Source organism: Pyxicephalus adspersus, chromosome 1, assembly GCF_032062135.1.
Source record: "Pyxicephalus adspersus chromosome 1, UCB_Pads_2.0, whole genome shotgun sequence".
Classification (NCBI taxonomy): Eukaryota; Metazoa; Chordata; class Amphibia; order Anura; family Pyxicephalidae; genus Pyxicephalus; species Pyxicephalus adspersus.
This window is the reverse complement of record NC_092858.1, coordinates 29,086,913-29,114,060: the sequence shown is the minus strand read 5'-3', so window position 1 is coordinate 29,114,060 and position 27,148 is coordinate 29,086,913. Positions and strand designations below refer to the sequence as shown.

Genomic DNA, 27,148 nt, shown 5'->3' with positions numbered 1-27,148 from the left:
ACATGTGCATGGTAAAGACATTAAAGCCACCCAGAGATATCAAAACAATTGCTGGATTCAGCCTAGTTATATTTTATGGCGCTATTTAGTGCTTACTGCCGAACAATAGGCGCCCAGAAATGGTAGCAGGCTGTTGCTGGTAGGCTTTTTCCGGTGTTTGCAAACAAGTTGCGAAAAGCCTAGCAAAGCAGTTCCTTTATTTTGGATTGAAATGGCTAGTAAAACATTTAGGTTTATGGAAGCAGCAAGGGGTGGCAAACCAAGCCTGGAAGCTACATGTGTCAGTGTCCTGAAAAAAATAGACTGCACTCTTACTGCTCCCACCCCCTGCCAAATAAAGGGTATTTAAACTTGTTCAGTCCAACGTTAATCAATTGTTTTGCAAAAACCAGTAGTCTGAACTGAGAACCAGCTGACTGGACAGTGACTAAAGAAGGATATTTGCTTGGCCTCTATACCCTATCATTTCTGGGGGAGTTAGCCCTTGACAGGTTTGCAGAGAGGTAGGGACCCAGCTCTTAACATGGCTTACTATGAGGAATGCAACTAAGATGTGATAGTTATGTGTAGCTTTAACTTTGTGTGTAATATCAATTTATCCATTTTCACCACTGAAACACGATGACTTACTAAATGAATATAGGCTGTTCATATAGCAAAATGAATTATCCATTTAAAAAGCTGTACTGTATATCACTTCACTTTGTAAAGGAGATAAAAGCTCCGCTGACTTGCTCTGATGACAAGCATCCAATTGTACAAGTAAAAAAACTTGTTTTCCGGATTTCCTTGCATGCGATTGGGTATTCTTTGCATAGTGAACTATTACTAAATTAACTAAGCTAAGTGAATTATCCCTCACAATAACTTACCTTAGGCTGAGTCTACATGGACGTTTTGTAAAAAGGCATGTAAACGTTCCTACTGCATTTAAAAGTGTTTTTATGCACTTATTTTAACGTTTTAAAACTTTTTTTTAAATGCTGGAAAAAGCTGAAAAACATCTATGCCGCGTTTATCCGCGTTTTACCGCGATTCTACAAGCGTTTTAGCACTTGGTAGAAATGCAAATTGTAACCCTGGGCAGTGATTTCTGCAAGTACAGGAAGTACATACATCCCTGCATACATGTGATAATGTGATCATGCAACAGTACAGTGACAAATGTAACAGTATACACAGAATAGAGTGAAAAGAGTGCAAAGTGAAGCACAATTAAAGACAATGACTACACACAAGTGATAATGAATGACATCATTTGCAGGTGTGAAAAGCACCAAAAGCAAACACAATGGCAGACAATTTCACACGTGCCAGGCATAGGTGTTAATTTTTAACAGCATAGTACATGTAATTACCGGTAATCATGCATGACACATGGAATAGTGACACAGGACACAGGCTATTGTTAAAACGTTTGTAAAAGCCTCCATTGAAATCAATGGAAGCTTTTTTATTGACAATTTCTAGCATGCATAAACGCAGGAAAACGCTCCCATTAAAATCAATGGACACGTTTTCCCACGATTTACCAGCGTTTTAATTTTTTAAACGTTGCAAGCAACGTTTAAAATAAAGCTCAAAAACGTGCCTGAAGGAAACGTCCTGGTGTGGATTAGCCCATTGGAATGCATGGGGACTTCAAACATGGGCTTTAAAAGCCTCAGGGTAAACGCTGGGGAAACAGTCTGTGTAGACTAAGCCTTAAATAAAGTAAATGTCTTTAGTAAATCACGCACAAAGTCGTTTGTAAAAGAACAAAAATGACACGGTTGTTTAGTCTGCTTGATAAAACAACAAGCATTTCTTTTTTTTAAAGGTTTTCCAGAAAAAAACAAAACTGGATCGTCCAGTGCAATGTAACAGTAACATTGTTTCAGTCCTGAAAGTCACAAAACTACAATGCATTACAAACAAGTTTGTTTGATGGTTTCATATTAACACTGAACTGAGAAAATACATTCCAGCGTTAACACATGTAAATAATTACTAAATCAGTAAAGACGCCAGCAAATTATTACAAATCTCCATGTGCTATTAGGTGGGAGGGGGACAAATTTTTCATTATGAAAAATATAGACAGAACATTATGAGAAGAAATGGTTAGCTATACAAAATAAATACATCACAGGTCTAGTTACAGTTGATGTGGCTTTTAAATGGTATATTATGAGATGGACAAAGGCTTAAATTCTGGCGGCCATTTTTTAAAGAATACTTTTCCTAAAAACAGATATTTTTTATTTTCATAGGGTTGGAAACCAATAAGACTTTTACCATTCTTTTGGTAGCATAGCATTCATTCTGCAATTAAATCTTCAAGCTGGGGTTTCTAATGTTTTCCCCCATACTGGTTATTATTCATCACTGGGAATGCAACTTGGTTATATGAGAATATTAATAGCAATATGTTTCGCCTACTTCCCTATAGTGATTTTTGATCATCACTTAGTGAAATAAACTGCAAAGCCAGAGCCTAATGATTAGCCAAATAGGATTACCATAGAAAGTGGTTGGAGCTGACATTTCCTATCAAATACTATAAGGTATAAGAATGTTGGAATTGATTAGTAGTTTAGCAGAGTAGAAATTTGGAAGTTGCCAATATGAAAACTGCAAGCTCCTACAGCCTGAGCTTCACAAACTAGTCAGACACAGGCCTAGAACAAATATGCTAGTCTGCAGTCCTGACATCACTGGCTGCATATTTTTCTGGGTCAGTGACCTGGTTGCAGAGGAATAGGAAGTCTTCATTGGATAGGGCTGCAAGTGGTAAAAGTAGGATGACACCCAATGGGCCTGATTCATTAAAGCTCTCCAAGGCTGAAGAGAGAATACACTTATCAGTGAAGCTGGGTGATCCAGCAAACCTGAAATGGACTTCATGGAAGTCATTTGTTTTTTGCTAGCAAATGTTTTGAAACTTGGACCTAATCCATTGCAGGTTTGCTGGATCACCCAGCTTCACTGATAAAAGTGTATACTCTCCAGCCTTGGAGAGCTTTAAAAACCAGACTCCAATGTATCTACAATATTAGGCCTGCGTCAACCGCTCCCGTATTCCCTTTATCCTCATCTACAACCATCTAAACATTTGAAATACCAGTATCGGGAGTAAATAAGGAAATAAAAAAAAAAAAAAAAGATAATTTGGTAATGTATATGGGGGAATCTAAAAGGTTGGGTTTCTTAACTTGCAGCGTGCACAACAACTAAAAAAGCAAATGCTGTAATGAGGGATTGCTATATAATTTATATAGCTATAAAGCAAGAATATTTTTTAAGTTATCGGTTTCATTATAGGTACAACATCCCTCCTGTAGCTCACAGGAATATTTTATAATAACTAGTTCTCTTTCAAAGCTGATGGCAAGAACTAGTTTTCTGCATTATTGGTATGGAATTGATATGGTATTTAAATAGCTGCAACTTAAATCACAAAATAATTTTCTCCCTTTTTTGACCTTTCTTTCTTGGCATGTCATACAACAGCCAAACAATCTCAGTGATAATTAACACCAAGAAGAAAAGTTACGTAACCATAGCAAGCATTTTGGTCTTCTCTCTCTGGCGGGATCTGACATTGACTATTGAAGGAGATATATATATATATATATATATATATATAAAGCTATATGAGAATACAAAGCAGAATAAAAGCTATTTTAGAAATACAAAGCATTGCTTGAATGAACAAAAGCAACCACTAAACCCTTTTGCACAAGTTGCTTCCTACCATTGTAAAGGTAGGGACTGCTCAGCGTTATAATTATAGAAACCTCAGACACTTTCTCTTTCTTTCCTTTTTGTGCAGTGATACACAACATGCTCTGAATGAATCAAGCACAGATGCAAATATTTTAGTGGTTTTCCTTCCCTTACAATCTGGATGAATCTTACTTTACATGAATGTGGTTATACTCTGTAGGCAAGGGGGCTTCATTTCAGAAATGTTCTCTGAAACAAACACAGCCACTTAAATATATCCGCACACATCTGTGGTTTTGGCATGCAACTGCAAATACAGCAGGAAGCCAGCAAAAGGGCTGTACTTTGAACTGTATAGTAGATATATGTTATGTCCAGGTAGGGCAAATCATGGCAATTGCTTGATTATCATGCTGACCTCTGGCTTCAACACTTTTGAATGACTAATGCAGAACAAGAGTGCAAACAGATATGGACTTCTGTCTTTTCTCCTTTTGCATACCTGATCTCATGTTCTGGATTATTATTAGTATAAACTGAATTTAAAAAGCATAAACATATTATGTAGCATGGTATGACGTACTGCCAGAGGAAAAGCATACCAGACAGGCAGACACAGGTCACCCATAGCAGCCCATATACTGCTCAAGTTTAATGTAAATTTGGACTTTAACTTCTAATTGAAGCTCACCTTTCATTGTTCCTAATATGAATGTATAGGCATACTAAATGTTTTTTTGGGACATACCCTCTTCTGCCCACCTGCCAGTTAATCTTTCTTGTAAAATACACTGAATTGTCCGCAATATGCCAACATAAATAAACTTCTGGTGCAGCAAATCAGACAGCCAAAGCTTTCAAATCCATAAGTGGAGTAAAAGGAAGAGGTCAGCACCGTCAAGGAAGCTTGCGGACAAAGCACCACTGAAGGTTAGTTTTTTATAGCTTTTTGTGTGAGCTTCTGACAATTTATGTCTGTCAAATGCCCGACTCCACACATTTTATACTCAGCATGTGGGGGACCGTGTAAGAGGTCAGCCAGAGTTAAGTGACCTCTGACCATATACCTTAGTGGTGGCAGCTTTCCTCTATATACCTATACCAATTCCATTTATTACCATTCATAGAAAAACACAAATTCCTATTTCCATATTTACCGAGATACTTTATATTATATGAAATTTTCTATTGTAGACATCATTTAATATTATCAGCCATTTCAAGCTAGGAAAAGGCTGACATCCGTGTCACTAAGTGGTTTTACCTTCCTGATACCAGTTTCATCTCAGATCCACTGTTTTTCAGGGGGTTTATATGTGCAAATATTAGTGACAGCTATTGCATAATATTCAACATGTTTTTATAAAAGATTCTTATATTATTCAGAAATTTTTCCAGGTAAATTACCTTTCAGAGGTAGACTAGCTGTGTCTAGTAGATTGTGTTAATTTTGCCTAATTTTGGTAATACCAATAACCTAAATTTACAAAGTAGTGATTATATCCCCACATTAAACATCACCCTAAAAGAAAAAAATGGCCGCCACTGTCCTTCAACCAGCCAGTGATAATTTGCTTTTTTTTGGCAATCTGGCTGTAAAAGATTACCAAAAACTGAAACACATCTACACAAGGTACTAGGGAATTTTCTCTAATTGAAGATAAAAAAAAAAATATTTACATATTTAAAAAACACACCATAAAATCATAGTCCATATTTAAAATAAATAAAATATTGGTCATAGCAAGTAGTCCCAGGCGGCGTCCTTACAGACAGAACACATTGTACAAGGGATCACCTCCCCTGACAATTCACACAATTGGCAATATCTTCATTGTTTTCTTCATATAACCCGCAGTGTCATTGGTTATCCCCATAAATACTGTATGTGTCCTCCAAGAACTCAGGAATACAGTCCTCCTTCATGATGGGGACTTGCAGCAGCTCATTTCTTAAAGGGGGCGAGTTTAGTGATTGTGTTCCAGAATGGAGACGTTTTTCTCTTGGGTTCTGCCAGGGCAAAGACTTGCTGCTGGGGAATGCTGGTGGGCACGGTGATGTGTCGCTGGTGGATGGGATGCAAGTTCTGGTGGGAAGGGACTGTTGGAAGTCCATTGTAAGTCACACCTGTTGACGGAGACGAGAATAAAAATGAAACTGCCGCAATAATCACATTGAAATATAGATTGTATTAAACTTTTAACACACAGTTAATGCAGACCTTCCCTCCCCACAGTCCATCCTGAGAAGCTGGCCGCCCCTGTAGCTATAACCCTACAGCTGCCAGTATCCTAATCTTCTGAAGCAGTGGTCGCCAACCTTTCTGACCTCACGGATCACTAAATTCACCAAACTTGGACCACGCATGCGCGGGGAGCCGTGTGTCACTCAAAGGGGAAGAAACTTCCCCCAGAGTGACGTCATTAAGCCAGAACCCACCCACTCTCTCGCTGCAAGCTCAGACCTGCCTCATTTCCTGGGGGAGAGGGGACAATAGCACAGGGCTGTGGACGCAATAAACACTGCGATGGGACAGTGGGTGGGTTGTACCTATACCGGTGACAGAACTGCGGACCACCAAAATTCTCTCTCAGACCACAGATTGGCGACAGCTGTTCTGAAGAATCCTGACTGGTCTGTAATATTGCAGGCCAGTGCGATTCTTGCCTACCGTTCCTTTGACATACAGACTCCATATACACTGGAGCAGAAGAATAGTTCAAGAAAATTATGTCAAACAAGTTACAGTCCTGCTCTAAAGAGATCAGTTAGTTTACAGGTAAGGGAGATCATCAGCTTTTTTCATGGTTTCACGGTTTCCAGGACAACATTAGCAGTGAACCACTTGATGTCAGTAGTTGTAAGTTGCTACTTAAAGGAAACATGTCATACAAGGGGTGTATGTGTGCTACAGTTACTAAAAAAGCTATTCGGCTAAGTATGTATAAAAGTCTTTGTGCTTACCAATAAACAAAAACTTTTATACATGCATAATTTTGTGTTACTATACTTTGTACACAGCTAATTTAAGCAGGTATTAACTTTGTAGATATCAGAACTTAAAAAAATTCTGAGAAAGTACTAGGAAGCCCCAAAATGTTGATTACCAACCCGTACCCCCTGCCCTGAAGTGGATGGGCTCTGTTTCATAGCCCTGCCTTAAAGCACCATTCTTAACAATGCCTGTCTGCCGGTTGCCCCTATTATCCATCAAGGGCTCTACCAATGGCCATGGTTGCAGTCACTGCTTCCCTGGTCTACATGTGACTGCAATATTTACTTTTTAACCAATATAATTTATTGAGTCCGGTCAACATTTGTTTTTATTGGGATTAGTGATAGCAGCCTTTTTACCTATCATAAGTGTCCATTAAATACAGAAAATCATTTTAGGCTATCACTACTATAGCACTGAAATATGATAAATATTGCATATCTAAATTGAAGTACTTCATGAAAAGCTAAAAGGCTGTTTGGTAACACTGGACTGGAATCCCACTTGTATACCAATGTTTTGTGATTTCCACCCACTCAATGGCAATTGCAATCCTGTTTCCACCTAATTATATGAATCTGTGCTGGATGTTACTGTGTTTGGGTCAAAACCAGCCTGAGGCTTCATTTATGTTGGGGAATGGGTCACTGGCAGCACAGAAAGTATTTAGGCACAGCATGAGCAGTCTAAGTATGCACTGAATTAAAGTTTCAGTCCACCCAAATGTTTGGTATTTATGGCTGTACTCACCAACTGAAATAATTATGTCCTAGGACTAAAAGTAGAAAGGTCTCCATACCAAAATTCCCAGCATTTCTACCCCTCACTGTGAAGTTTTGTCCTGCTGAAACTCCCAGATAATGGCTGCAGCAGGGGGCAGAGTTTGTTTATTCTAGTCTCCAAGAAGCAGTTGTTTCACATTGCTAGTATCATATATCTGTAATGGGTTAACTGACTGCAAATATTTGGGAAGGGATGTCTAGCAGTATTCTTCATAATTTTTATGTGTTGCAAGATGGCAATGTCCAATACTGGGCACTGGAAAAGATATAAAGCTAAATAACATTTGGCCACTGCCTGGGATCTCCTGTTTTGTCTGAAAGACTACCAGGGTTTTAGAGGGCAAATATGAATGGGACAAATATTCCCAGGCCACCACTGCTGGACACTGGCAAGGTTGAATATTGAGTGTTTATACCAAACATGGGTACATTGGTTACAAGTGGAATGTAGTTTAATAGCAACATTAACATGATGGCTTTATTTAGCAGGGTGTGCCAAATGCCCCCTAAATGGCAGGGCTCTTGTGATGCACCTCAAACACTAAGCTTGTGATTCAGCAAAAACATTATTCAAACTATCTGACCGCTGCTGTCTATACATTTGGTATATGGTATAAATCCAGTACCCAGCCATGCAGCCTGCTAAAATCTGCAAGCTCACTCTGGTCATTTGCTGCAATGGTTTTCATTGCTTACACAGTCATATTTACTTCCTACATTTAACTTCACAGTTCTAGTGTCTAGGTGTATGTTTACTAATAAAGAATAGTATTGTAATAAAATATTCGGCTGGATCGTCAATACAAACACTCACCTTTCATCTTTCCTTGTCTTGACCTCTTTGCATTGCACATTGCTTGTTTTTTCTGGTCTTCTGTAAATTCCATTCCTGCAATAAAACAAAAAAAAAATGTTAAAATGGAAATAATTTTTGGATTTAAATTAAAAAAAAAAAAAAAACACACACACAAAGCCTGAATGAACCAAGAACCAGAGGTGGGTTACAGAATAATGGCTGCTGTATTTTTGTTTTGCACGTTGTATTAGGTCTACAGACCTCTACTAGATCCTAATGTGTTCTGTGTACGTTGTTGAAAATATTTGGCTACAGTTGGGCTCTCAGCTATTATTATTATTTATTATTATGCAGATCACTGCTGTAAAGGTCCCTGCTCACAGCATACAAAAAAGCTTGACATTGATAATTATCATCATCATTGGGGTAACTGTGTCAGAGCACAAGAACATTGATCAGTAAGATTAGAAACTTTGTTCAGTCATCATTCTATATGTACAGACACATCTAGTGAAAATGTCTGATCTTTTTATGAAACCTGCAGGTATGCCATTTATAGATACAAATAACAACAACAGCTGCACTCCGGACTAATGGATTCACAAGCAAAATCATTTACCTATCTAACAAAATCCACTGCCCAGTGTATAGAAATCTTATTTAAAAGACACCCTAAGCATAAAAAACATGATACAATTCAGAATTTACCTGCCATGCTGGCTAAAGACGAAGTGGTTAGTGTCTGCGTAATGCTGTCCTGTATTCTGACAAAGCCCTACACTTTATATATTTGTAGGGCTGTGGGAGTTCCCTGATGTGCTAGCATGCTGTGCTTACATAACCTGGAGCATAGCAACAAAGAATCCAGGGTAGAAGATAATCAGAACAAGTCAGGCATGACTCAAGTTTACCACATACATGAAATTCCAGTTATTATTTTCAATTTCTTGAGGATTCTACTACGGGAAGGAGAGTTTATTACCTTGCTTGGACAGTTAAATCATTCTGTGACTGGGAAAATCCAAATACCTCTGCCAAGAAAACCATCATACTCTGGATAAACCGATTGTCCCTGACAAAAAGCAAGACCCCTTAAAAGCTATAGAAGCTGCTGTTTTCTAGCTTAAAGAAAAATTTTGGAAAAAACACATCACTCACTAAGTGAGTATGTAAATTTGCAAAGCAGAATTTTGTTTCATTCGTAGTTTCCATACAAGGAAACTTGCAGGACAGCAACATAGAGACTGTGATTGCTGGTCCATTTTCTTCTGAAAACATTAGTTGCTTGGCTATCATACTAAATATATTGAGTCACTGGAAGGTATAGAAGGAGTTCTCCGATTTCAGTTCAGTGATTAGCCAAGCAACTAGCACCTTCAGCAATGGAAGGAACTATATAGTTCCTATGTAGAGGGATGCCAGGATTCACCCATACTTGACTAATATCAATATTTTCATACAAGTTTCAGTTGCCATAACCATATAGTGTTTAATTCAAGTTGACTGTTCTTCTAATATTTCTTTCTTGGATCTCAACTGATAGAAGATGATTGTTTGCCACTTTTAAGGGCTACTAGGGATCAGACTGGAAAAAAAACCATCAGAACCTAAATAATTATTTTATTTACATCCAATATTCTGTATAGAATATTAGATGACTGATCCAAACTAACTAACAATCCAAACTATCTAACCAACCAGAAGCACACTCTATTATCATAGAACTATCTGTCTATACAGTCGTAGGAAGAAAGTACATCCTACTTCAATTCTGAATTTTTGCATATATATACATATATATATATATATATATATATATATATATATCAATTGGTCTTTAGCAGGTCTTACAATTAAGTGAATATAACCTCAGATGAACAACAATCTGTGGCATATTCAACTTTTTCTTTTTCAGACTCTACAGGCTTCAGGTAACTTTAACATGTAAATGTTAAAGTTCATGGACAAGATCTAGACAAGTACAGCTTGTGTAAGGGTTCCTTATATTTATTGGACTAAACTTGAACTGCTCTGTAAACCAATATGTTCTGAAGGCAAATGTGGAGCCATCTGTGTGACAGCTTGAGCTTGGCCAAATTTATACCATGCAACAGGACAATGATCCCTAGCATACTAGCAAATCTACAACAGAATGTCTGAAAAAGAAAGGAATCCTGATGTTGCAATGGTCCAGTCAAATGGCCTGAGAGGATATGCTTTTATCAGTGAAGCTGGGTGATCCAGCAAATCCTAGAATGGATTTCTTCATAGTCATTTAGCTAGCAAATGTTTTCAGTCCTGGACCAGATCTATTCCAGGTTTGCTGGATCACCCAGCTTTACTGATGAAAGCCTTGGAGAGCTTCAATAAATCAGGCCCAAAGTCCGGACCTTAACCCAATCAAAATGCTTTGAGTGGGCCAAAATTCTTCCATAATGATGTCAGAGACCGATATGCCATACAAAAAAGTAATTCAAGTTTTTGCCATAATTCAAGGTCGTTCTACAAGTTATGGAATCAAAGGGTGTACTTAGTTTTACACAAGTTTATAACAAGTTGGTTTTTGTTATATAATACCAGGGTGGAACCTGTGTGCTATTTTAGACCTGAAGGTAAATTTAAATAAAATTTTAGAACTTGCTATGGACCAGATTTTTTGTCCTGATACACAAAACCTTAGAAATAGGGTCTATTTTTTCTCATGACTGTATATGCTCACTTTATTGGAATACAAAAGGTAGACTGACCTACGGTAAAGAACTTGTAGTGCACAAAGATTGTTCTTACTAGAATAAATAGTTGCTGATTTTAATGTGCACACAAACCAATAATAATAGAAGGTAAGCGGTTTCTACTTATGTTTATAAATGTTTCAATCTAAAAAGCCAAGTATGTGATAATATTTCTGTCTCTCTCTCACATTGTCCACCAGCAATGTCTTCCAGTATAGAGTTACTTATTATTACAGTACAGGGTACAAGTGTTCTCAGTGTATGGCCTATTTTTAGTACTACCTGCCTGCTGCATCAGGATCTGTGAAATCATTATTTTGTAGGAGTAGAATAAAATGTATGAAGATTCCAATGTGACTCCTATATGAGCCAACATGTGAGGATTGCACAATGAACAAAATAACAGATATGTACACATTACATACACACGTATAGTGATAATCACAATACTACTCAACTACAGCAACTTAAACACCCTATCAGTAACTAACACCATGCTGCAATGGAACAGATGAGCCATGTAGGCTGAATATACCAGAAAAATCAGGCAGGATCTGCTTTTTAGTAGTTGTTTTTTTCATTGGACAGACAGATTTGTGGGGAGAGGATACTGTTGGGATTTGTTCCTAATTTATCAGTTGAAACAGACTAAGGAGATTCCTAAAAGACTTCACTGACTTTATAGCCAATTTCTACTAATTGCTATTCCACTGTGTAAGGGCCCTTTCACATAATTCATTGTGATGTGTCAGTATATTAAAGTAGCACTTGAGCATAGATCATTACTAAAAGGTAAAATTCTATAAATCATGATACATCAAGAATGCAAAAAAGTTACTTATAATTTATAACATAAAATAATAAACAAGTTGATGCAGAGCTATAAACAAAAAAAAAGGTTCTATTATTTCATATTCCTGTAAGTTAAACCTATTATTTATCAAGCCAAAAAGTTTAATTGGAAAGAAGACAGCACCTTTTTCCCGAATTCTAGGATAATAGGTATCTTGTGGTTTGTCCACCATCTGCCCACATTACTGAAAACTTCTCAAAATCAGTTCAGATAAGCTCCATTCCAAATACCATTTTCATTTATAAGCATCAATAATGATTAATGGATTATTATTTTTCCTTTATTCCTTTTCATTAGTACAGAATCCATTTTTTTAGGGTTTCATATCAATTGAAAGCAGAGTCTGCCCCCTCAGCTTTTTATCGGATGTTCTGGGTAAGTATTAACACAATGTCAATCCCTGTGACTAATTTCAAAGCACCTCCACCTCATTTTGGGAAACCTATTTTATGAAAGCTTTGATTAAAAAAATAGATAAAAGTGCATCCCCATCACATACAACATTGCAATGCAGGGGATGTTTGGTGAGGAGCTCTTACTGCTGGAGAACACAGAGCTAACATACACAAATTATATCTTCATATATCTATATCCTGATCAAACTATAAAACATATCTAGCATCATATAATAGTAGATCTATGTGCAACTCACTTGCATAGTTTAGCTATTAAAGTTTAACCCTTTTGTATGCATTATTCTAATGTGTTAAAGGTGATTTACTTAAACCTGAAACATAATGGATACGATAACAATGATACAAATAAAACATCTTTCAAAAAGAACTAATCATCTGTCTTTTCTGTATCAGGCTTTTCTGTTCTGTATTGGAGAATAGCATTCACTTTTTGCCCTAGGTTTAGTCTTTCTAAACACGTAAGATTTTTGTCCTTGGAAAGGACCTTTCACAATCCTTTCCAATGGGAAAAGACTAAGATGCATGAACGAGCGCTGTATATACGGCACCGTTCTGCTCTATGGAGAGGGGAAGAACGATGGAGCGGCACCCCGCTGTGCTCTCTCTCCCCTTCTCTTGCATTGCGGTCGTTCATAGATTCGTCAGATTCTCGTCCGATATTAGCCCTAAAGCAATAATAGGACGAGAATCATCTGACACGTGTATGTAGCCTTAGATTGACACACCACAGATGTACTCACCCATATCTTTGTCCTCTTTAACTCGTTTTCTCTCATCCAGAAATGCTTGAAGCCATCTTTGCTTGTCCTCTGGCTTCTTAGCGCAGAATAAATGAACCTCTTCAGTCTCTTTATTTACCATCTTGAAAGCATTTTTAATGTTCAGATTGAAGTCCCTGTCTTTTCCATCCTCCACATCTGTAAACTCCATCTCATCCATGTCTATCCGGCCCTTGTAGTACAAAATGTCTCTGCGTAATAAGTCTTTTTTGCAGAAGACCATTTGGTGGTCAAAGAGAAAGAAAGTCCTTTGCTGGCTTTTGCCTTGTTTAAAGATCTTTGTCAGTTCTCCAGAATGAATTAGTTCTGAGCTTCTGGCCAGAATGTCTTGTCCCTATATTCAAATAAAAAGAAAAATTGCAGGTCTTCATCTATACATTTCTTAAAACAAAAAAAGTTAGTATAAATGGTTTCCCAGTTTAAAATGGAAATGCATGCAGGTAATATGGAAATAACGTACCCACCATCTATATAAACTATGTGCCCCTACATATTCCCTTAACAGTGTCAGAAAAATTCTAACAAACACCAGTGAACCATAACTCACATCCGGTGGCTTTGTGTTGCCACAGATGATGAAGGTGAAATTCTACAGCAGTGTCCAACTAGGCCAGTTTCGTATGGATGAACGTAACAATGAGAGTTGTACAAGGTAAAGTGACAGACATGGGGTTGTTTCTACGCATAGGCCACCTTCATGCCTAGGATAGCACCTAGTGGTGAGGGTAAGGATTGCACATTGTTGAGCCTAGCAGTGATGAAGGAAGAACAGTCTGTATCCTCATGGCATAGACCAGTGTTTTTCAACTTTTTTTGAGCCACGGCACATTTTTTTACATTGAAAAAATCTTGCGGCACACCACAAATCAAAAATGTTACAAAATGACACTCTGTAGCTAATTCTTTTGTCTCTAAGAATAAACAAGAAAACTGTTACCTACTGCCACCCACTGACATGGAAGAGTATTACTTTACTCTGCCAGTCACTACAGCACAGACACTCGACAATGGTAATTAGATAATTTCCCACGGTACACCTAAAGATCTCTCATGGCACACTAGTGTGCCGCGGCACAGTGGTTGAAAATCACTGGCATAGACAATACAGGATCAAATTGGCAGGAACAAGAACATCGAAATTCTCCCTGCTCTGAGCACTGTTAGAGAAAACTGCTTTTAGCAGATAGGGGAAAAGAAGGAAGCAATTCGGCAAGTAGACTGTCAATCCTGACAAGCAAGGAGAATCCTGCAACATTTAATTTGTAAAATTTTGTATTTATGTATCTGCTGGTGCTCTGTGGATACATAAGCGTGTTTATGTATTATACATGCATGTATATGTAGACATGAAATATTGCATGGTACATATTATTGTGTCATATTACATATGCACGTGTGCAAGTGTAAATGTGCACACATCTTTCATTTGTTCATATATGTATGCATTTGTGTAAAATGTTGTGTTGCTTTTTTTTTTAGGCGACTGGACTGTCCTGCCTAGGGTACCAGAATGACCAAACATGGACATAGAGATTCACCAAGGTAAAAATTCAAGGAATCTGGCCTGTGATAGGTAGATGCCCAACCTTTCCTCAGCTTTCCTTGCTCTGTTATACATTATTACCCCTTTATAGTGAGAGCTTTCACTGCACGCATACCCGTCACCTCTACACTGCTTAGTTTTTCTTAGCGCTGATCAATAGACACAGACATGTTCACTTTATAGGTGAAATTAACATCAATATTTTATTGGTTTGTTAACAGAAAATAGGAAATATGATAAAGAGAGAGGGAGCACACAATTCTATTTTTGTGTATATATTTATCAGCAGTACTGAAAAGGAAAGACGTGGGAGGGAGAATATTTAGAACAGTTACTAATTTAACCATCAGATGAATGCGAGCCAGATTTTCCCCTGAAGTTTCACAATCAACAACTGACGGTAAGAACTTTCACGTCAAGTCAGGCCTTCCTCACCCCTCATTCTATTGCTAGATTTCAACACTGAGAATGTTCCTCTGTGATCCAATCACTACTCACCTCCCACCCCACTATGGAGACCTGCCAGCAGGCGATCTTGTCTATGCTCTCCAGCCGTCGTTTCCGCTCGTTAATTAAACAGGCAACATTTTTCATGGCTTCATAAGCTTCTTTTATTTTACTGTAATCCCTGCAACACAAATAGATGTTAATCTCTAACCAATGGGCATACTGGAAAGTAGTAAATGAGATCCGTCCTTACCCAAGCTGGGAAAAAGAAAAACTGAACAGACATCATAAGATACAGAGAGAGGACTAAAATATTAGGAAACATGATCTACGTTCACCTTTACAGAAATGATAAATATCTTTACAATTCACTAATTATATATATATATATATATATATATATATATATATATATACACACACACACACACACATACATTTTCCTGCTTAGTTTATTTAAAATTTTGCAATAATGTATTCATAATTTGTGTGTTAAGTTATAAAGTTTTCAAATATATATGTATATGGAACCTTCCCGATTAGGTATTCTACACAATGGCTGTTCTATACTGCTTTTCTTTTTCAGGGCAAATCAAACTGTTTGACAAAAATAAATAAATAACTGATCATTTGTGATGCTAAATAAAGTTATCTCAGTCAATTAAGTCGTTTTTCACAAGCTCCAATAAAAGCAGACAGTTCACAACATTTACATTTTATTTATATATGTAAAAGCGCATTGCAAAGCATGTTTTCAGGTTCTAGTTGGCCTACACTGTCCATGATCTGATGATCATGAAGTTGAACTATATGTGCAATGTTAGGGTCAACGCATTGTAACCTAATACCCAGTGAAGGTGATGGTATGTATTGCTATTTGGATCCATACATTTTTTTTTTTTACCTTTACAGTATTTTTCATATGGATACTTTAAGTGAAGAGGCATTGCTTTACCAACACACCTACCTGATGATTCACACCCACAACTCAATACACATTTCCATGTTTAAAGGGCATGTTGTGCCACACTAACTAGAGCAATTCCAAAGCTTAGCCATGAAATATGACTTTATTTGGCACAGGGCAGTCTAAAAACTTTTCTGTAGGTCTCTTACAACTGGTCTGTAGGTGCCAGCTTCATTACAGTGCAGGGGATTACAGGAAGCCAATATAAAGGCAAACTTGGTAACCATTTCTTAATAAAAAGAGAAACACATTAGCCTTGGTATTTATATCTGCTTTGTATTCCGTTTTAAGCCTAGCATGTCATCAAGTCCATTACCCATATTTATTGTATGTGGTTTTGAAAAATACATAGAAAAGCAAAACAAACAAGACTAATATGAACACATTCTTCTAAGTAGTTAGCTACTATGGACTATACATAACTGCCATGCAACATTATTTTGGAGGATTGATGATTATTTATTTTCAAATTGTAACTATGCATCTGATTATAATAAGAATGAATCACTCTCTTCCAATCTGGATGCCTTCCTGTAAGCACATTCTTTAAGTTAGGGGTCAGGAACACTGTACCCTCTCCCTGCATTGAAAGAATTCTCTATTTTCCAGCCATCACACTGGCTTATACTATCCAATGTTCCCCCGGCCAAACTTTAAAATTCTCCAACACTAACCCCATTGTGTCAGCGAGAAGAAAATCCATAAACTCAGATTGAGGAAAGTCCATGGTCACACGATATACCGAGCACCACTAGCTGATAAGATGAAGAGAAATTAAGAATATGCTTTGGAATCGAAGGAACAATGAGAATCAAAGACATCAAAACAATGTCGGAAGCCAAGCTAGATGAATGTCTTGATTCAAGGGGGAACATTGGCAACTTGTACTTGGGGTTTGAGAAACGGCTTGAGCATGCGAGAAGCACAACAAAGCCAGTGTACAGGGCTACAGATGTTTTCCTCTGCTATTCAAATTCTTGCTTCTAGGAGGGTAATGAAAATGTGTTAAGTGGAATATTCTGTAGCTGCAATTGTACCCTGCCAGTCTCCAGTCCTCTCCCCAAATCATTTCATAGCCTGTTAAAAACAGCCCTGTCCATGGAGATGTTTTCTACTAAGCAACGATTTAACACAAGTCGATCCAGCCATATGCATTTGTCAGTAAACATCTCAAATCACAGTTCAGACATAACACACATCATATGATATGACAGCAGTGCTGAGAAAAACGTCAATGATTGATGACAACTGTGTCTATCAAGACAGAACTACTGTATTTAATAAGGACATGACCACATGCCAGGCCTCCAAACAGCAAGCAAACAAATTTTAAAGTGAACCTGTGCTTTTTAATGCAGGCCAAAGCAACAGGTTTTCTTTATTGTAGCCTCCTTCCATAACATATTTACCCTGGCTTTTTTTTTTCTCTTGTCTCTTATTCAGCTATTTTAAATTAGATAAACACTATTTAAGCAACTTGTTCCCTAACCCAAAACAATTTTCCCCCTAACAAAATGCTTACTTAGCTCACTCAAGCAGTGGAGATATTCTCCAGTATCCTATACTTCTAGTGTATCTAGTGAGCTACTATGGCTTCATGAGGAGTTACTATGCTGCAGCAACAAGCGTCTGTAACGGTTTCAGGGCCGAGAGCCTTCTTAAGGCATACGCCATCAAGGACAAAAAAGTAAGAAATCCGGGTGAGTTGAGGATTTTTAGGTTAGATTAGTGGCACAATATACCATGGGACATACCATGGGAGCAATAAGTAGGCTGTCATCAGTAGGTTCCACAATAGTCTGTTTTTCACGTTTGAAAGACTTGTCCCAAATTGCTTTTTACGGTTGTTACAGACCTAAATAGCTTAAGCTCAGATTTACCTGTACACACAAGTGAATCAGTATCTTAAACCATTTTACGTCTTGCTATGTACAGTGCTAGAGAGAGCAACTACTACTACTACTACTTCTCATTAGAAAAACCATAGTGCTCTGGAAATCCTGTGTCATGGTTGTAACTTGTATTAGGTGTTTATTTGCAGTACCAACGTACCAGTAACGGATATATAATATTAGTATCCATTTAATAAATGGTAGGTTATACAGGCACCAAATCATTGTAATGTGCAGCTGTTTCAATACTTATTGAAATTTACTGTTCTGGTTTGAATAAGAAAGTAATAAGTGCCCACCTGTGGTCTTGGGTTGTGTATTTCAGTAGCTCAGCTAGCTGCAGTGGGTATTTGCAGATTTTCTGGACTGGAGTCAGCAGGAAACCATCAATGGCAATGTCAATCATTTGCTGCAACAGACGACAGGCCTCGAAGAAATGCCTGTACTTGCTATGCTTCATTAGATTAGAAAGCTCCAGGCAGGCACTGGGGTGATTGTTACAGTACTCAGAGTAAACTGAAAAACCATCTTGCTGAAAAACAAAGAACACTGGTCAGTCCTGTGATCTTGCAGCATTGCAAAATAGGTTTAATCCCTACAAGGCACACTATCTGATGATATGATATTTGCAAACGTGAAAATTGACAAATTTTGTGTCCACCTCTTGTTGCCCAAAACGTACAAGCATACATAATAAAATGGGCATTAATTTAACTAAATATAAAAGGGTTTTATTTTCATTCTGTACCCATGGATGACTACTGAAGGTATTCAATAGCATTAGATGCATTTACATGTACGATATTGTGCTACAGGACAGATCGGGGCCATGTGATAAAATACCATACGAAATACCTTTCCACCTGTTGTAAATCATAGGCATTCTAGGATACACCAAGATTATGTAGCTCACATTATACACACAACTTTTACAAAACCATTCACCCCTCCTGCCTCACCACTTTACAACATAGTATACAAGGCTTCAAATAGTAAGAGTTTTATATACAAGGCTTCAAATAGTAAGAGTTTTAGGGTAATAATGCTGAGCAATTTTTTTGTTGCTGAACACTCTAGGACACCAGTGTCAAAGCCTTACTTCAAATAAAGGGTTAGTATGAGTAGTAAAAACATACAATAATATAAGGTTTATGTAGGACATGGGAACTAACCGTTACCTGTTATAAAAAAATAGCCAGACTGCCCATGTGAAGCCATATTATCTAATGCAGCAGTCGCAAACCGGTGGAGAAGATCCGGTGCACCCCCGAGTGGGGTCAGGAGAAGGACCACGTCCCCCGTGCAAATCCCTGGCTCAGGGAAGTGGGCGGGCTGTGTTTCATGATACAATCCGCCCACTCTCCGATCAAAGGCTCAGACCTGCAATGGCAGAGTGGGCGGGGTTATGGTGTTAAGACGTCACTATGGGGGGGTTCCTGCCCTGTGATTGACAACTGGCTCCCCGCGCATGCGCGGTCAGGAGCCGGTAATTTTAGTGGTCTGCAGGACCAAAAAGGATGGCGACCGCTAATCTAATAGCTAAGAATGAAGATGCCCAAAATGATATAATTTTGGGACTTTTTACAACTGTAGATGTAAATGTGATCCAATGAAATCCATTTTCATAGGTTCCAGCAAGATCTTGTACTTCTCTAAAAATAAACGTACATTTTCTAGAAAACAAGCACCGATTTCACTCCTATGAGGTTCTTCTTTGTTGTACTGCTTTTCTAGATTTTTGTAAAATGCCTTCTGAAACTTGTACACGTCTTCAATGTTTCCGAAAATAATCTTAAGTTGTGCTTCAGTAAACATGCTGGTGTGCTTCCGACACTGCTTGATGTAGCCCTGAAATGAAGAAGAGAAAAAACAGTCACCAGATTGATATAAGAAAAGTGCTGTGAAAACGTTTGGTAGAACTTTGGCCAGTCATATGCAACCTATGGCATGCAACATGGAGTGTAGCAAAGAAAATTCTGGTGTCCTGCCCACACAGATAGGGAATTGTTAATTTCAGAACCAGGTGGATAAAAATACAAATCCCCTGGCAGGTAAAACAGTCTCTATGAATATACTTTATCTGTATGTATAAATTTAAGCACTTTGGGAACAGCCAACGATTTCAGACCATAGCTGAGATCCAATAACTTGTAGCTATATAAACAGAAAACCATGGAAATGTATCTGCAACTTTTGACTTAACGTGAGAAAGATGAACTTGGCTCATCCCCTACTCACAGGTTTACAAATTCATGGGCAATACTTGCCATAAAAAGCAAGACTTGCAAGTAAAGTCAAGATCTACAGATTAGACATGAATTTATTATCATGAGTAGCGTATGACTCTCCCTGGTTTGGGACAGGGAGGTTGACCAATTAGTCTTCTGTATGTGGAAATGAATCTGCATTTATCTTTATAAAATTCTCTGAATATATTTCTTTTCCATCTGCTGCTCCTGAGTAAACAACAACTTGCCTGTTTGCCAACATTTCCCCATGGATTGAAATCTTGGAATTATGAGAACAGCAAAATACAGCTCATCCCTATTTATTATTACAGGAATAAATGTATTTTTCTTTAGTCCCTGTGAAAGTATAAAGAAGAAGCACAAGCAGCCAATCAACTGTGTAGCAGTTTTAAGTGTTAACAAAGAACATGCAAATAGAAGTGATACAGGGATGGGCTCATAGGTCTGCTTCTCCTTTATTCAGACACACGCTAAGAGAGGAACAAGACAAGTAACCTAAATGCAGCACAAAAAATGGTAGGTCTCCTGTCCAGACAAATAGGGCAACACTGTGTGTTAGAATGGTATAAATCTTAGGATAGATATATAAGAAATCTACAAATGTTTTGGCAGGGTTTTTATTTCCTACATGTATAATTCATTCATGTATTTATCTGTTCGCCTGGAGTTCAGCTTTTAGATTATTAAAAACATAAAAAAAAACTAAACACAAGCAGTAAGGACCCTTCCCTATATGGAAAACTCCAATAAATACTTCATTGGCTGCTGCCATTTACTTGCTTTGTAAGAGCTACTGGCAGTCTGCTAAGCGAACAATGTCCATTAGTCACCCCATTAACAATAAGCAACAAAATGCCACCGAGCTGATACTTCAAATGGTAGCTGCTATTTAGAAGAAAAAAAAACACAGTACTTGTAATGAAGAAAGATACAGGGTGCTATTGTTGTCCCACCTTTCTAAAAAGATTTGTTCTATGGTTCTCATGATGATTCAGTTACTTCAGTACTTTCATGTCACTGACTTGAAACAGGTATGCAGGTTGGGAGTTCTGATTTAATTTGCTGCATAGTTTTTTTTTCTAGGTCAAGGACTCAAAGCATTAAAAGCAAAGCAACTAGCATTTACAGAAATGTTCAGTAATGACAGGCCCATGTTTTCTTGGTACCAAAAGAGCAAAAATATTTAGTGCGAGAAATTACGGGCTTAGCGGTTAGGGGGTTAAGGGAACCAAAAATTCTAACTGAAATACCCAGTAATTCATTGTGATTACAGTATTCACAATGAATGATACTGCACTGAATCACACAGACATAGTGTTAAAATATACATTACTTCATTGCAATTGCCAATCAATAGGCCTCTATAGTTTATGTGTTATCTAGGTGTTCCCAGACAGATTCTGAAGGTTACAATTCCATAAGGAACCTGACTTTTTCACAACTGTGGAGCTTAAGATCTGATCATTTAAATTTCATTTGTAATAATAACATTGTTACACCGATAGGGAGATTTGTTCCTGGAGTCACACAAAGCACCTACTAGTTCTTGGTTCTCATCAGGTAGTAACACACAAAACCTATTTTTATGTGAAAATCTGTTCTTGGGCAGTGCACTTAGGAAGCCATGAACGCACCTCACAAATGTCTTTCAAATGTTTGATGTAGACCCTCTCAGTGTTCATTATCTCTTGGATGACGTTTGTTCTCATTTGGTCCTTGTTCTCAGGACTCTTAAGACGAAATTTGCCAACATCAGTGTCATGTTCTTCATCATGCAGACTGCCCGAGTTCTCCGAAACATCTTCTTGATTTACTCGCAGCTAAGAAAAAAACACAAAATACTTCACTAATGATAATTAGTTGAGGATGCAATTGTTGATTAACATATACTGTAAATTACATCTTTTTTATTATAATGAAAATTAAAAAAGTATTGTTTTAAAGTTTTTTTTAAGGCAAGTATGAAATATTGCATATTATTTTGCATTTGCTTTCTACAACAGTAGGTGGAGCTTTAGGCTTTTTAAAGTGGACACAAAACCAGGAGTACAGTATATGTAAACTGCATTTGCATTTTCTGAATTACTGTTCCAGATCGAGAATACAACTTTGGTGTTTAGCGAATTGCCACGGAACTTGTGTAACAGTTATCTGTATGCTTGTTCACATTGTGTGACAAACTACTGAGGACAAAGGATCAGCTTTACATTCATATAACTAGCTTTTATTTTTTTAGAATGAGACCAGCAGTAGCTCACATTCTCCTGGTAACACTAGCATATTTATTAATATTTACAGCCTGTTAACAGACTCCATAGTTCAAACTGCAATTTACACATAAAAATAGATCTCATCGGACCCACTTATCTCTTACTGAATGTCTCTATCCAAAGTTTCAGCAAGATGAATTGTTCCTCAAAACGTGGAACTCTGCAGGCTGTATGTTCCACAAGACGACTGAAAAAAATGATTAACCTGTAACCACAGTACACATATCAGGACCCTACCCTGACAAAACTAGCTGGAAACCAGGCCTCCGTGTCTCGAATCCGACCCCACCACCAGTCCTTGTTGGAGGCCTCAAGGACTCGAATAACATCTCCTGCTTTAAAGGCCAGCTCTTGATCATCCATGGTCACATGGTCCCATAATGCTTCTGCATACACGGCACTGCCATCGCTAATCAACTAAAAACAGGAGAAAAAAAATGCAACAATCATCAGAGTTTGAAGACAAATGTACCAATATGTTTATTAACTATACATAAAAACACAGTAATCTGAAACAACAAATCATATTGACCCATTTATTACACATGGGTTCCAAAATATTGGCTCAGTTTAATTTTGCTTTTTATCTCAATGTGTAAAATACTCCCTTGGTCAGTGAACTAACACAGAAAGGAAGCTGGCAAACTTTATAGTATAGTTTCATCTTCTGTTGTAGTGAATCTGACACATGGAATCCAGTCCCCTCCTACATCCTGGGAGCAATGGTTTGGTCATATAAATTGACATGACATGATATCTAAAATGGTAATAAAAAAAACTTGTGGGCATTCTTCTAAATGAGTTATGAAGGCTAATACAGTTAAGCCTGGGGCACAGTTACCTTTAAGTGTATATAAACCCTAACAAACTTTTATTATTTGCTCCCATTTGGTCTGTTGTACCAGTGAAAGTGTGTTACATTGGTTCAAAGTGCAAAATACACCGACACCTTTTCAGAAGTCTTGTCAGCTGGACACTTTGCACACTGTGCTTGTGCTATACTCCTATTGCTAAGCAGAGTTTTATGCTCACCTCTGGAGTTTACAGAACCTAACCACCCCATGCATGAAATGAGAAAGGGGAGGCATCCTGAAGACCACATACTTCTGCTCCCGGGGTAATAATTACTACTAGATCTAATCCTAAACAGAGAAGGGTGTTCTTATTGCTTAACGTTGGCTCTGAAGTAAATTTTGTTCAGGGAAACAAGAGTTGAGCCAACACTCCAACACCAAAGTCATAAACTGCTTGTTTTTACTGAAAACTGTACTATACAAATCATGATGCAATACAATATTCAAATGACAGAAAGAAGGAAAATGTTCAGAGTAAAGTTCTGTAATTGGAGATCATTTCGCCATAAGGGATTTTACCACTATCTCAAAAATCAAAGAGGAACTCTAGTATTACATGACCATGCTCTATGGGAAACCACAACATTCTTTTTTTATATTTCTTTGTCAGGACTTAATGAGACCCTGTTATGAACCTATAAAGCTGCTGGTGAAATGTCAGACAACTTAAGTATTATCTTTTTCTATCCTTTTCTTGCACAATTTTTTTTTTATTACTTTGCAATGTGACTGTTTTAGAAAGAGCTTTTTCCTAGCAGAGCTGCCCCCCCCCCATGTCAATGACCTCTCTTGTTCCTTATTACCCTATGTATTGCATCTCTGCCCCTCTTCTCGCTAATCTAATGTGAGAGGCTACAAAGGCCTCTTGTAGCTAATTGGTTTTATTTTGGTGTTAAAGTGGCTGCAACCCATGATATTGGTGATAATGTAGTGTTCCCCAGAAGATATTCGCTATTTACAGTGACACCATGGAGGTATCTCCAACTTAAAGTCTTGCCATAAAAGCCTTGGTGCTCTGGTACCCCAAAAAAACATTCCTATGTACTTTTTGAACTCCACCAGAAGACATTATGGTGTCACCAGAAAATGTAACCTAAAGGTCGGTCTGAATAGAGAGAAAAGCACTATACAGGGATCTAGGCCAGCTACGTTCCTTCCTGGGAGCTTTTACTGATGCACTATTGTAAGCAACATTTACAGGCAAGGATTTATATACAGTAGTTGTATGTTTCTGAACTTGTCACATAGTGACACTTTACCGCTACAGAGGCCGGGTACTGACACTGTACTTTTTTGGGGGATCAACATGCTCCAACTTTGGCACTGCTACTAGTGTTGGAATAAAAAGCCATGGTATAATATCATCTGAGAGAGATAAGTCAGTAGATTGGACGGGTTTCGCCATGATTAGGAATCATGCTTCGGACAACAGCCAGATGATGGTGCAACGTATTCCTTCTGAATATGCAATGTATTATGAAACATTTTGCCAGGGAAGGTAATAATAAAAAAAAAAAAAAAAAAAAACAAATGAGTCCATAGCCAAATTGGCCATATTGCTTGTGAAAGTCAGATAATTTGTGGTCAATTTTCAGCAGACTGTCACGGCAGTGTTGTGTTTCACCAAACACCGTCCTCTCACACACAGCATCTTTGGGGGCCCTACGTGATGGCCTAAGTTATTTAATTTCGACTGAAGCACTGGCTGATGAGCAACACAAGCAGAATACGCATCTAAAAATACATTTGTGTTCCATTACAAATCTACAAGAACATACTGACATAAACTAGACATTAGGTGAATATTTTACTGAATGTTCTATTCATTCAGTGAATATTCTACAGTCTGTGGAACAGTAAGGTACACATAATACTGGAATGCTCAGCTATTACGTGCAATATTTAGGGAAAATTACATCCTGAACCAAAAAGCCAGGAGACCTCTGAGAAAACTGGTGTAGCCTGATTTTGGAGTGTCTCATATGCTACAAAGTGTATTTTTGCCAAGGGCTGCAGTGATTTCTCTATAAAGTCTCTACATCACATTCTAAAGCAAATCTGAATGCAACAATCTACCCACTTCCTGCACATGAAAAAAAATTTGGGTGCTATACAGGAGGCTTCAAAAGCAAATTTGTTGCACTTGTTCCTTCTATACAACTTTCTATTCCAGAAACACATTCAATACCTACCACTATACACACCAACTCCAAACAGAGATAATGGTTTTGTTTGCTCTGGTCGTTTGTAATGTGAACCTCATTTAGGTTCCCTATATCTCAATGGTATATCAATAACAGTCAAAGTTCTGCCCAACTGCCAGAGCCTTAAAACTGAATCACATTCACGTCATCATCATTCTACATAAATCAAATAGCTAGGGAGTCTACATGCAAGACACTGACATCTTCCTTATGATCAGAGGCAGTAAATATATGTTACTATACTGAATTGTCACCATATAGGTCTAAGAGAGATAACAACTTACCGATAGTTCAGGCCACCAGTACCTACCCATAACTAGAGGGACTGGAAAAAAAAATAACGAGCTTCTCTTGTTGATAGGGAAACATCAAGACCCGAAAAACAAATTTAAATTTGGTAGGCGGTCACCTGAAACCCAATGAAACCTACTACGAAGTATTAGGTATTTAAAAGAAATTGTCACCCAAACAAGACAACTGAATTGAGAGGACACTTACTTCATTGATGGCCAGCTGTTCCCCTCCTGGCTGCAGATACCTTGGATTGGCCTGGTAGGGTTCTTCATAGCTGTATTCTTCCTCACTACCATTGTCATCAACCAAAGTGGTGGATTCTGCTCCTCCATCCGTAGAGACTGTAAAGGTCAAAATGTAATTCACATGAAATACAGGATTCTAAATTACCACAAAGAAAAGAAAAAACAACAATCCAGACATACAAAATCCAACCACATTTGTCAGTTGCATTGTTATTTATTAAAGTTTCAACATCTATCTGTCTCAGTAACAACATCCCAACAGTATAGGTGTTGTATGGCACCAGACCAAGGAAGGCTGAAGATGCACCATTTTTATATCTATGCTTTTTAAGAATACAGCTGGCAAGTTATTAAGGGTTTCCCAATAGTGAAAAAGTGGATGATACATATACTGTATGTCCTGCTTGAGGTCAGATCAGTATGTTCCCCTCCTTCTCAAGACATTACACATTAAATGCCTGTGGTCTATCCTGATTCATTTACCCTTCAGATCTTTCACCATTGTTGTTATCTATCTGTGAACTTCAATCTTAATATTATCTTTTTGTGAGTGAAGTCTCCACAACTGGATGCAGCTTTCTAAATGAGGTCCTACTAGGGATTTATACAGAATAATCAGGACTTCCTTACGCACAAATTTCCTCTAGTAATACACACCAAAATTCTACAGGCTCTTCCCCTTGCCAGGGCACAAAAAACTTTCATATGAGACATGGTTTTCTAAATGATACCTTGTCCTGAAGACAGTCTGCAAACTGCATATTACTGTTCAAGAAATGTGTACAACTGGTTATATCATGGAAAGATGACAACTGCTGGCCTTTCTTTCTGAAAATACTATCCCTGGCTTTTTTTCCAGTCCAGTGTATTTACATTTGTAAGTCATTGACTTGAAACAAGATTCAAGGTCAGGAGTTTGGGCTTTATCTGCATGCTTTTTCAAGTCAATGATCTGTAATATAAAAGCTATAAACAGCCAGATAAGTAGCTTTTTTATTTAAAGAGTAGGTAGTAGTGCCAATGTCATATTTTTCTAAGGCACACAAAAAGGATCACTGGCCCACAGAAAAACACAAATAATTCTAGATTCACAGATAGACTAACCCCTATTTAATGTACAGC

General features: G+C 37.7%; 1 protein-coding gene across 8 annotated transcripts in view; it reads right to left on the bottom strand.

Annotated features, from left to right (window-relative positions):
- Nucleotides 1-1,772: 1,772 nt before the first annotated feature.
- Nucleotides 1,773-27,148, bottom strand: part of SPATA13 (spermatogenesis associated 13) — a 56,298-nt gene continuing 30,922 nt past the window's right edge. For 7 of the 8 annotated variants that reach the window (XM_072404850.1, XM_072404863.1, XM_072404859.1 and 4 more), the window contains 9 exons: nt 25,986-26,122; nt 22,667-22,846; nt 21,794-21,979; nt 19,579-19,758; nt 18,210-18,442; nt 15,103-15,232; nt 13,023-13,395; nt 8,300-8,374; nt 1,773-5,835 (listed from right to left, as the gene is read on the bottom strand). In XM_072404850.1, coding sequence (XP_072260951.1) covers nt 5,654-5,835; nt 8,300-8,374; nt 13,023-13,395; nt 15,103-15,232; nt 18,210-18,442; nt 19,579-19,758; nt 21,794-21,979; nt 22,667-22,846; nt 25,986-26,122 — 1,676 coding nt within the window. In that variant the 3' untranslated portion in view covers nt 1,773-5,653. Of the gene's footprint in view, nt 5,836-8,299; nt 8,375-13,022; nt 13,396-15,102; nt 15,233-18,209; nt 18,443-19,578; nt 19,759-21,793; nt 21,980-22,666; nt 22,847-25,985; nt 26,123-27,148 lie in introns of those variants that run through there. The other variant, XM_072404873.1, reaches the window with a different exon arrangement.